At 42.2% G+C, this 10,855-nt stretch overlaps 1 protein-coding gene across 4 annotated transcripts; it reads right to left on the bottom strand.

Annotated features, from left to right (window-relative positions):
• Positions 1-266: 266 nt before the first annotated feature.
• Positions 267-10,688, bottom strand: LOC110526666 (protein regulator of cytokinesis 1). 4 transcript variants are annotated; one of them, XM_036963651.1, is made up of 15 exons: positions 10,521-10,687; positions 9,894-10,026; positions 9,456-9,578; positions 8,675-8,908; positions 8,022-8,192; positions 7,518-7,667; positions 6,920-7,067; positions 6,553-6,689; positions 3,970-4,065; positions 3,643-3,789; positions 3,266-3,376; positions 2,900-3,013; positions 1,316-1,504; positions 1,145-1,185; positions 268-568 (listed from the first exon to the last, which is right to left on the bottom strand). In XM_036963651.1, the coding sequence occupies exons 1-15, from the start codon at positions 10,529-10,531 to the stop codon at positions 520-522; spliced, it is 1,854 nt and encodes a 617-aa protein (XP_036819546.1). In that variant the 5' UTR covers positions 10,532-10,687; the 3' UTR covers positions 268-519. The 4 variants fall into 4 exon arrangements, with proteins under 4 accessions (XP_036819548.1, XP_036819546.1, XP_036819549.1 ...); XM_036963653.1 differs by lacking the exon at positions 2,900-3,013 and having other exon boundaries at positions 267-568; positions 10,521-10,688; XM_036963654.1 differs by lacking the exon at positions 1,145-1,185 and having other exon boundaries at positions 269-568; positions 1,393-1,504; positions 10,521-10,686.
• Between the last annotated feature and the right edge of the window lie 167 nt (positions 10,689-10,855).

Raw genomic sequence — 10,855 nt, 5'->3', positions numbered from 1 at the left:
AGCTCAAGCTGTTTTGCAAGGAGGAATGGGAAAACATTTCAGTCTCTCGATGTGCAAAACTGATAGAGACATACCCCAAGCGACTTACAGCTGTAATCGCAGCAAAAGGTGGCGCTACAAAGTATTAATTTAAGGGGGCTGAATAATTTTGCACGCCCAATTTTTCAGTTTTTGATTTGTTAAAAAAGTTTGAAATATCCAATAAATGTCGTTCCACTTCATGATTGTGTCCCACTTGTTGTTGATTCTTCACAAAAAAATACAGTTTTATATCTTTATGTTTGAAGCCTGAAATGTGGCAAAAGGTCGCAAAGTTCAAGGGGGCCGAATACTTTCGCAAGGCACTGTATATACATATAGTATTACCTTAAATTTACATAAACGCAGACAAAAAAAGGATAGTGATCCACTTTAAAATGACAGCTGGTGGGGACTTGATGGGACACAAACACAGGATGTCAATCAACCAACCGCGTCATTGTCTGGTGTCAGGGGGTCAAAGGTGAGCAATGGTGGAGTTCAGTATGTCTGGCTTGCTCTTGGTGTTAGTGGCCTTGGAGAGGTCTCGCTGTGGACAAAGGTACAGAGATAAGCATAGATATTCCCTTCCCACCCAACATCAACAGGCTAGTGTTCAGTTGGCACAATGATCTAAATTAGAAAATGCTAATTTTCATGCTAAATATTTTGCTACAGCATATCCTAATGATCATGACCATGGTGCAGTGGAAACAAATTGAGTAGCGACAAATAGCAATGGACACTACCTCAGTTTTCATTTCATAGTAAATAAACACAAATCTAGAAAATATGCAATTCTGGTAATTGCACATTTCCCAAAAACATTTTCATTTAAAAAGGCAGAAACAACCACAGTGACAGCCAGAGAAAGACTGAAGAAAGGATATTAGGAGTGTGGATGTAAAAAGGTTACATCAGTAAATAGCGACACCCAGCCTAGCCTGAGAGCCCTCAAGGACACACTAACAAGAGAGGGTACACTACTGTTACCTGTGAACATAATCAGGGATGAAGCATTTGAAGAATGTATCTTAGTGGTTAATGACATGCATATATTTGGATACAGGAAGAATTATTTGATGTGTATGGTTTTAGTTTAGGCAATTCACACATTCAAACAAACCTTGATTGAACCGATTCGATTACTGTGTTGATTAAGCATGTCTAAAAACAGAATACATTTATCAATTAGCCACAATTCTCCACTCAAACCCCCTCTCATGGCTAGACCGTGTGTTGCTGCATAGAAACAGTCAAATGTGGAAAATAAGACACAGAAAAAAACACAAATTACCGCAAACTCGGAATAAGTGCTGGCGACAGAGTTAATGCTGAAGTTACGCTGCGGACTAGCCAGGGTTTTAAACCCACCGCTCTGAAGAGGGACTCCAACTCCGGTCACCTGGCCCATGTTCTCCTTGTTGCGCTCCTGCAGTCCCGCAAGAGGGGGCTTACTGCGACCCGGGGTCCGTACCGATGGGACCTGGATGGGGGAGAACACAGAGAAAAGATGGATGAGGAGAAAAAGAAGTCTGGAATCCAAACTGATATATTCCATTTCCCCATCACTTCAAAAATGGTGAAACAGAGCATCAGTTTGTATTCCAAGCTTGGGAACAGAAAACGCAACAGATGGTTTGCTTTGAGTAAATGTCAGGGTTTGGCCAAAGATTAGCATGTTAGCCATACCAAATGACTGGTCTAAATTGAGAAAAGTAATTAAATATCGTCTAAGTATACTGAACATAAATATAAACGCAACATGTAAAGTGTAGGTCCCATGTTTCATGAGCTGAAATAAAAGATTGCAGAAATTGTCCATATGCACAAAAAGCTTATTTCTCTCAAAAAAATAGTCACACAACACAATGCCACAGATGTCTCATGTTGAGGGAGTGTGCAATTGGAACGGTGACTGCAGGAATGTCAACCAGAGCTGTTACCTGAGAATTTAATGTTAATTTCTCTACCATAAACTGCCTCCAACGTCGTTTTAGAGAATTTGGCAGTACGTCCAACCGGCCTCACAACCACAGACCATGTGTAACCACGCCAGCCCAGGACTAGGGTCTTGACCGGACTGCAGTTCGGCATCGAAACTGACTTCATTGGACAAATGCTCACCTTCTATGGCCACTGGCACATTGGAGAAGTGTGCTCTTCACGTATGAATCCCGGTTTCAACTGTACCGGGCAGATGGCACGCAGTGTGTGTGTGTATGGCGCTGTGTTGGCGAGCGGATTGCTGATGTCAATGTTGTGATCAGAGTGCCCCATGGTGGAGGTGGGGTTATGGTAATAGTAGGCATAAGCTATAGACAACGAACACAATTTCATTTTATCGATGGCAATTTGAATGCAGAGATACCGTGATGATTGGCGTGCCATTCAGCAAGAGAATGTTGCAAGAGTCGGTACACAATTCATGAAAGCTGAAAATATCCTAGTTCTTCCACGGACTGCATACTTAACAAACATGTCACCCATTGAGCATGTTTGGGATGCTCTGGATTGACATGTACAACAGAGTGTTCCAGCTCCCGCCAATATCCAGCAACTTCACACAGCCATTGAAGAGGAGTGGGATAACATTCCACAATCAACAGCCTGATCAACTCTATGCGAAAGAAATGTGTTGCATTGCATGAGGAAAATGGTGGTCACACCTGATACTGACTGTTTTTCTAGGGTGTCTGTGACCAACAGATGCATATCTGTATTGCCAGTCATGTGAAATCTATAGACTACTGCCTAATTAATTTATTTCAATTGACTGATTTCCTTATTTGAACTGTAACTCTGTAAAATCCTTGAAATTGTTGCATTTATAGATATTTTTTCAGTGTAGTTAGTTGTTGTACAAACATGCTTCATTGACCTTGTTGACTGACAGAGGGGGGCGGGAGGGTGAGTGGCAGACAGTTCCGCCATAGGCTGAGCGCATGGTGCTGTTAGAGTTGGCACTAGAGAGGCTGGAGGTGGTGCCATTGAACTGGAGAGAACACACAGACAGAGTTAGTTAGTGATGCCAAAAGCTCACGTTATTAATGCGCAACTATTTAAAACACAAGCCAGTGATTGTGTTAGCCTGGGTGTCCAGTCTTGTTTCTGCTTTAGCCACCTTTGTCATACAAACATAGGCAGTCCAGAAACAGACTGGATACCCAGGCTAAGATTGGGCCACGCAATTGTTCCATGAGTATGAAGGCTAGAAAGAGCAGCAGCAAAGTCACTGGAGTGGTACCTTTCGTGCTTTGCTGGGGGTAGTTGTGCCAAGGAATCTCCTTTTGGTAGGCGTCCGGACAGCTGTCCCATACAGCATATCCACCTCAATCTGCTTGCTCTTTTTCAGTTGCTGTTACAATAAAATATAGATCAAAGTATTGTAACAAAGTAAGCGTTTAGCTGCACAGACCTAACCCTAACTTGAGACAAGTGTGTAACAAATGATGATAGGTCCGGTTTCCCAGATCCAAATAAAACCTAATCCTGGACTGAAAAACACTTCTTTGGTCATGCTTCTTAGTCCAGGACTAGGTTTGATCTGGGTCCAGGAAAGAGGACCAATACTGTATCTCTCAAGTTAGGATTCTGCCCTCAAATGAGTAGCCATGTCTTTACCCTCTCCAGCTTCTCATTCTCTTTCTCGATGCGGTGCAGCTCCCACTGCTCCTCTACAAACTGCAGGAACTTCTGTCCATTCACCAGGAACTCCCTGGCCTGCTCCTGCTCCCACACATCAATCTGAGCCTTCAGCTTCTTCTCCAGCTGGACAAACAAAACAAAAATATAGGGATATAGCCAAGTGTTTTACAGTATAGTATGTGTTTATATAGCATAGCATTATGTACGGCTGGTAAAAAACAGAGCCTTGTCATGTTTGTATGTACAGTAGCTAACCCCCTAACAAGGGAATAATACAGACTCGTCTTTTTCAAAAGGATTTACCTTGGGCAGGCTTTTGTGGAGCTCGGCTTTCTGTTTCTCCTCTTTCAGCAGATTCCCTCCTCTGTTGGTGAACCTGGAGGGGTCTGTGGCTTTTTTCTGTGGGGATAAAAAGGTCATGCCAGGGGTTAAACCCCCCTAAGGTTGATGACTGTGCCTCCTTGGAAATCTAAATTAGCATAATACAAAAATCCACACACACACACAAAAAAATAATTGTTGGTCAATTTAAGCTAGAGATGTTTTTTTGTGCATTGGATGTGTCTCAATCCACTGCATCCGCCTAAGTAACACTTCCGCATTTGGGGTGAAAGGTGACAGAGCGGTGTTTGTCAGACCATGAGACATACCGAAAATGGGTCTTTGCACAAAATCGTCTGTAGCGTCCAAATGGTTTTGCCTACAAACTATCATGACCCCTCTTTGGAAACATTTTTGCTCCACGACCCCCACAAGCATCTTGGGACTCATCTGAAGTCGGTACAGACGATCTGCCAACTTCTGTCTATACTGGCCGAACAGTTTGGGCTACACACTAGTAGCCCTGTATAAAGTACATCGGTCGTGTTGCTCTAGGACACCCACAGGCCTCATCTGAATGTCCCTCGGTACCGGTGACAATTTTTTAAATGAAAGTAGAGTACCAGTCAAAAGTTGACACACCTACTCATTATTTTTACTATTTTCTACATTGTAGAATAATAGTGAAGCTATCAAAACTATGAAATAACACATGGAATCATGTAGTAACCAGAAAAGTGTCAAATGCATTTTATATTTGAGATTCTTCAAAATAGCCACCCTTTGCCTTGATGACAGCTTTGCACACTCTTGGCATTCTCTCAACCAGCTTCATGAGGTAGTCACCTGGAATGCATTTCAATTAACAGGTGTGCCTTGTTAAAAGTTCATGAATTTGAGCCAATCAGTTGTGTTGCGACAAGGTAGGGGTGGTATACACAAGATAGCCCTATTTGGTAAAAGACCAAGTCCATATTATGGCAAGAACAGCTAAAATAAGCAAAGTAAAACAACTGTCCATCATTAAAGACATGGAGGTCAGTCAATGCGGAAAATTTCAAGAACTTTTAAAGTTTCTTCAAGTGCTGTCGCAACAACCATCAAGCGCTATGATGAAACTGGCTCTAATGAAGACTTCCACAGGAAAGGAAGTCCCAGAGTTAAGTTCATTAGAGTTAACTGCACCTCAGATTGCAGCCCAAATAAATGCTTCACAGAGTTCAAGTAACAGACACATCTCTACATCAACTGTTCACAGGACTGCGTGAATCAGGCCTTCATGGTCAAATTGCTGCAAAGAAAACACTATTAAAGGACACCAATAAGAAGAAGATACTTTCTTGGGCCAAGAAACACAAGCAATGGACATTAGACCAGTGGAAATCTGTCCTTTGGTCTGATGAGTCCAAATGTAAGATTTTTGGTTCCAACCGCTGCATCTTCGTGAGACGCAGAGTAGGTGAACGGATGATCTCCGCATGTGTGGTTCCAACCGTGAAGCATGGAGGTGGTGTGATGGTGCTTTGCTGGTGACGTTGTCAGTAATTTATTTAGAATTCAAGGAACACTTGACCATCATGGCTACCACAGCATTCTGCAGCGATACGCCATCCCATCTGGTATACGCTTAGTGGGACTATCATTTGTTTTTCAACTGGACAATGACCCAACACACCTCCAGATTGTGAGGGCTATTTGACCAAGGAGAGTGATGGAGTGCTGCATCAGATAACCTGGCCTCCACAATCACCCAACCTCAACCCAATTGAGATGGTTTGGGATGAGTAGGACCGCAGAGTGAAGGAAAAGCAGCCAACATGTGCTCAGCATATCTGGGAGCTCCTTCAAGACTGTTGGAAAAGCATTCCTCGTGAAGCTGGTTGAGAGAATGCCAAGAGTGTGCAAAGCGGTCATCAAGGCAAAGGGTGGCTACTTGGAAGAATCGGCAATATATTTTTGTTTAACAGTATTTTGGTTACTACACAATTCCATATGTGTTACTCCATAGGTATACAAACACGTAAGAAAATATATATAATAATAATAATAACAACAACAAATGTTTCCTGACCTTTCTTATATCTCTTAGACACTTCAGAACAACCTACTTTAGATTTTTTGGGGGTACTAGCTGTTGTTCTATGTAGTGAATTTGTTATTTAATGCGTTTGTATGGGCTAATAGCGGTAAGGCTCCCCAAAAAATAATCAAGTCATTTGTACAAATATTTTTTTATAATTCAAAATGAAAATGTTATGTTATTTAACTTCAAAATTGTTTGGATAAAACAGCCTAGGTAATTCAAAAATAAGCAATAAACATTTTCTTAAAGTGAACTATCCCTTTAAAGCCCATAAAAAAAAGAAGATGATTGCACTTGTCTTTTCCTCCTAGAACCAACTTTGCTGATAACGTCTTTATTGAGAAAAATGTACGAACTACAACTGTGATATGTGGTTGTCTCACCTAGCTATTTTAAGATGAATGCACTAACGGCAAGTCTCTCTGGATAAGAGCGTCTGCTGAATGACTAAAATGTTTCCACGGTGCTTCTCCACTGCTAACCTCTAGTTCCAGGAAGAGTCTCCAGCTCTCCTCCCAGCGTTGAACCCCCTCAAACAGCTCCTTGTGTTCTTCATAGTGCTGCTTCAGCCTCAGGATCTCAGCTTCGTGCAGCCCCAACAGCTGCTCTGTAAAATCATCTGAAGGAGGGAAAAACAAATAATTAAATGTACTATTAAAATCAGCAAGTCACATCAATTTTTTTTTTGCCTTTTCAAAAGGGAAAACTAAATGCCTGGGTATGTGATTAATAAGTTAACAATCATAAAACACATTGTTCACTAGAAAGACTTATCTGAGTCTTCATTCATTGATTGGTCTACCAAAGCTTGTGTTTAACCTGTAATCAAAAACCTAAAACCCAACTTACTGCTATAATAGGGCACAAAGGCCTGTTGCTGATCACTGCTGAAGAAGCATTTCTCCCAGAGCACTGCGATCTCTGAGCGGATGGCTTCAGTAACGTTTTGCATGTTCAGTTGTTTGAGCTCCATCAGTCGCCTGCCCTCTGCCTCCAACTGAGGTGCGTAAAAGAAGAGAGAACAATTTGGTTCTTTGATTCTAACATTTTCTTGATTAATAGACAGACCTTGTTTAGAAACAGCTTTAGAATGGCAGATAGAGTACTGGAGACAATGGTGACTAGCCAGGGTACAAACCAGAGGGGTATACATACTACAAAGCAGGATCAATTAGATAACCTTTTTTTGTTTTAACATCATAAACATCTACTGACTTTCTGGTTCATTAAGAAAGCTAAACTTAGATATGTGTTTTAAGTTGTTGAGTCAATTAGACCAAGCCCATTTCAAGCTTATCTTTCAAAAATAAATAAAAACAGTTATTTCAGAATATTTAGGAAAGTAAGGGACATGGTCAACATTTGTTAATTGGGCTTCGGTCAAAATAAGTGCACTAGAAAGGGATTAGGGTGCCATTTGGGACATAAGCTAAGTGTGTTCACTGACAGCATCCAGGTTCTTCTTCTTGGAGACGACCATGTGCTCTGAGAAGAGCTCTCTCTCCTCCTGGGGCACCTGCAGTCTGTCCCACAGCTCCTGGATCTTCTCCCTGTGAGCCTCACACACCGCCTGGTTCTCTGCCTTCCTCTCCTCTAGCTAGACAGAACAACATAGACACGGGACGGTCAGTAAAGGAGCACTATGGAAATGGGCACGTTCTAGGACATCTGTATTGTCTTTACATGGGGCGCGACTGCAATAAAGACCTGGAACACGGCCAATGACAGATATTAGCAACAAAATGCAAATGAAGATATTTACATGATCTATAGTGAAGTGATAATGAACTGATACAGTATTGTTGAAATGTAGAAATGTAATGCGTGTAGGTCGACTGGTTTTCTACTGTATTGTGATGGTGAGCAGATCAACTTTGTTCATTCTGCACAGACATGGCAAAGTATCGCTCAAACCATCATCTCAAACATATTGGATTAGTTCCATTCTCACTTGGCCGAGAAGGAGTTTGAGTGAGGCGATGTTGTCTTTGGACAGGCAGAAGGCCTCCTGGTCCTCGCAGATGATGTCCTTCTCGAAGCTGGTCTCTGGCAGCTGGTCCAGGTCGTCCATGCACAGGATGATCTGCCTCTTGATGCCCACAAACTCAGCATGCCGCCGCTCCTGGCCACAGACAGAGAGATATGCTGTTAGGGATCTCCTCAAATGTGTATATTAGTTTACATCAGTGTTTTCCCCCAATATTATTTTCTCTAAGTGAGGCGCAGAATCAATGGCCAACCTTTTTTGTCTTTACGACAAACAATTCAACTAATCATGAATCTAGATTAAAGACGGAGAGTAGTTGAATCAGCAAATAAGTGCCGGGCTGAAACAAAATGGCAGAACAAACAGCAGCTCTCCAGGAGCAGGAAGTATGCACCATCATTCACATCTACGTTCAAATAACATGTTTTCTTTCAAATCCTTTGAGTATTTGATTGAGCCTGCATGATGTATCACATGGGGTTTGCTCCTTTGGGACTATTCCATTAGTTCCATTGCGCCAGGTAAACGCAATCAAGTGCAGCTACATTATGTTTTTTTAAACAAATACTACTGGTATGTGAATCCAGGGTCTGCTTTTATTACAAATCCCTATCCACCTTCTCTGTGGTCTGGCTGACGATGTGCTGGCGGAAGCCGTCCAGCTGCTCCAGGGAGGGCACGGCGTTAGGGTCGAGGGCGTAGGGGTCCGAACACAGAGTGTCAGATAGGCCCTGGTCGCGCTCCGTCAAGGCCTTCAGCTGCTGCATCCTCTGGGTCCGCTCCTTCACCAACATCTCCACCTGGGTCCGGATCTCCTTCTCCTGCTGCAGCATGGTGACGCCCCGCTCCTCCTGGTGAGAGAAAAGGTATTGGGTGAAATTGCCCCTAGACACTGTATTTCCCCCACTAATGGTTAAGGTGAGTATTGAGGAGGGGAAAATTATCCCAGATCTGTACCCAGGGAAGGCACCAGGGTTGGGCTTAATGCTATTTACATTTTGAGTATTCAGGAAGTAAACTGAAAAGAGAATTTCAGTTTACATCCTGAATTGGCCCCAACCCTGGAAGACTTATCCAAAGAAATCTTCAAATTCAAAAATGGACTTATCTAAACTGGAATGGCCTCATTCCCTTCTTTTCCATAAGAGCCTTTTTTTTCTCCATCCACTCATCTTCAAGAAATGGACAGCAATAAGTCCATAAATCATCATAGTAAGCCGTACATGCTTTATCCTAGAAATATAATTACTAGAAAGGACAAAGCCAATCAGACCATGGCAATTTGAGTGGGACATTGATTTGAATCCCTATCCACCAGTCATTATATTTCTATGTGTTATGTCATTTGCATACTAGTCAAACTTTGCAGACCCTGTTAGAAACTGTTAGGATGCTTACCTCAAATGGGGGTAACTGCAGTTCCAAGCACAGGGTATCCAGTTGTTTGCGACAGGCTTCGATGCTGCTCAACAGTCTGGTCCTAAGAGACTCCTCCTCTGTTATCATCATGTCTAACAAACCCTGATGAGAGATGTGCAGAAATGACTAGTCAGTCCACATATAGGAAGGAATACATACTTGTGAATTAGCTACATATAGAAATCTCACATTTAGCAGACTAAATAGATAGGGCATAAGTGTGATGTAGCCTAGCAACACACCCCTCAAAAGTAGGTTAGCTAGCTACTGTTCTAGCTCTTCACCAGACGCCCTGGAGCAAAAATAGCTAGTTAACTAGCTACAGCAGGTGCACAGACAGGTGTCACGGCTTTGAGAATGTTGTTTATTGGAGAATAATTACACTCTATGCTTGAGTGTCAATTTGTTCTGACTCACCTTGATGTGATTCTTGACCACATTGGTTCTCTGTAGTCTTTGGTCTTCTGGTATTCCTATCTCTTCCCAGATGTCCTTCAAGTGGCAGAGAGCTTTATTCAGGCAAGCCACAGACTCGGCTGCGAGCACCTCACTGGAATGGGCCGGGGTCATATATAAAAATGTTTAATTTTTGGACTAGCATGGCAGCATTAACGTTATTGTCAATGTCGTCCTGCTATTGTAATTTATCAGTCTTTGAATTGATAACACACAGCAGTCCATCCTTCATTCAGCTTTGCAGACACACCCAGTCGTTAACTGTTAATGTTACAGTATAGTACAATCAAATATGTTATATCTGTGGTATTACAGACAGTAACGTTAGCTAACGTGCTCGCAGCCTAGTCTGTGAATGACTGCCTTGCCTAACGTCAGTCATTCCTGGCAAATTGACATCTAACGTTTGCTAAAATGTTGATTTAGCTAGCAAACTCATAATCTTCAGTAATCTTGCAATTTCTATATAGGTAGCTAGGTATAACGTTAGTCACAAAACACTGCTGCTGTTAAGTTAGCTAACAGCTAGCTTGACATTTCAATTCTGCATGCCAAATGCAATACTTTTAACAAATACAATTCACTTGCCTCTTCCTCATCGTGATGTCCCAGTAATTAAGTCAGTTGTGTTGAAGCTTGCAGCAAAACTTCTCATAAATCCTCAGATCTCTGTCCTTCAGCTTTGCCTGTGTTAAGTCTCTCTCAAGTCAAGCCGTTTCTGTCCGATTCAAAAATATGCATCAAATTGCGGTCTTGTTTCTCATTGGTTGAGGACGGCCATTATGTCATCGTCTAGACATGGTGGTACCATGTGCGCATGCGCAAGGGCGTGGACTTAAGTGACAGACATGCTTTCAAATGTCACAGTACAGAGACGTCATTGTTTATTTACCTACAGGTATTTGATATCGTAAGATTCATAA

The sequence above is a fragment of the Oncorhynchus mykiss genome, chromosome 26, assembly GCF_013265735.2.
Source record: "Oncorhynchus mykiss isolate Arlee chromosome 26, USDA_OmykA_1.1, whole genome shotgun sequence".
Lineage (NCBI taxonomy): Eukaryota > Metazoa > Chordata > Actinopteri > Salmoniformes > Salmonidae > Oncorhynchus > Oncorhynchus mykiss.
This window is presented reverse-complemented; position numbering and strand designations above follow the sequence as displayed.

Bases quoted from the DNA above. Each gene is read 5' to 3' on its own strand.
- LOC110526666 (XM_036963651.1), bottom strand. The intron at 3,790-3,969 runs GTAAATCCTTTT...TTGTTTGTCCAG, and splicing joins TCCACAAAAGCCTGCCCAAG to CTGGAGAAGAAGCTGAAGGC. The intron at 569-1,144 runs GTTTGTTTGAAT...CTTTGTCCACAG, and splicing joins ATCGAATCGGTTCAATCAAG to CGAGACCTCTCCAAGGCCAC.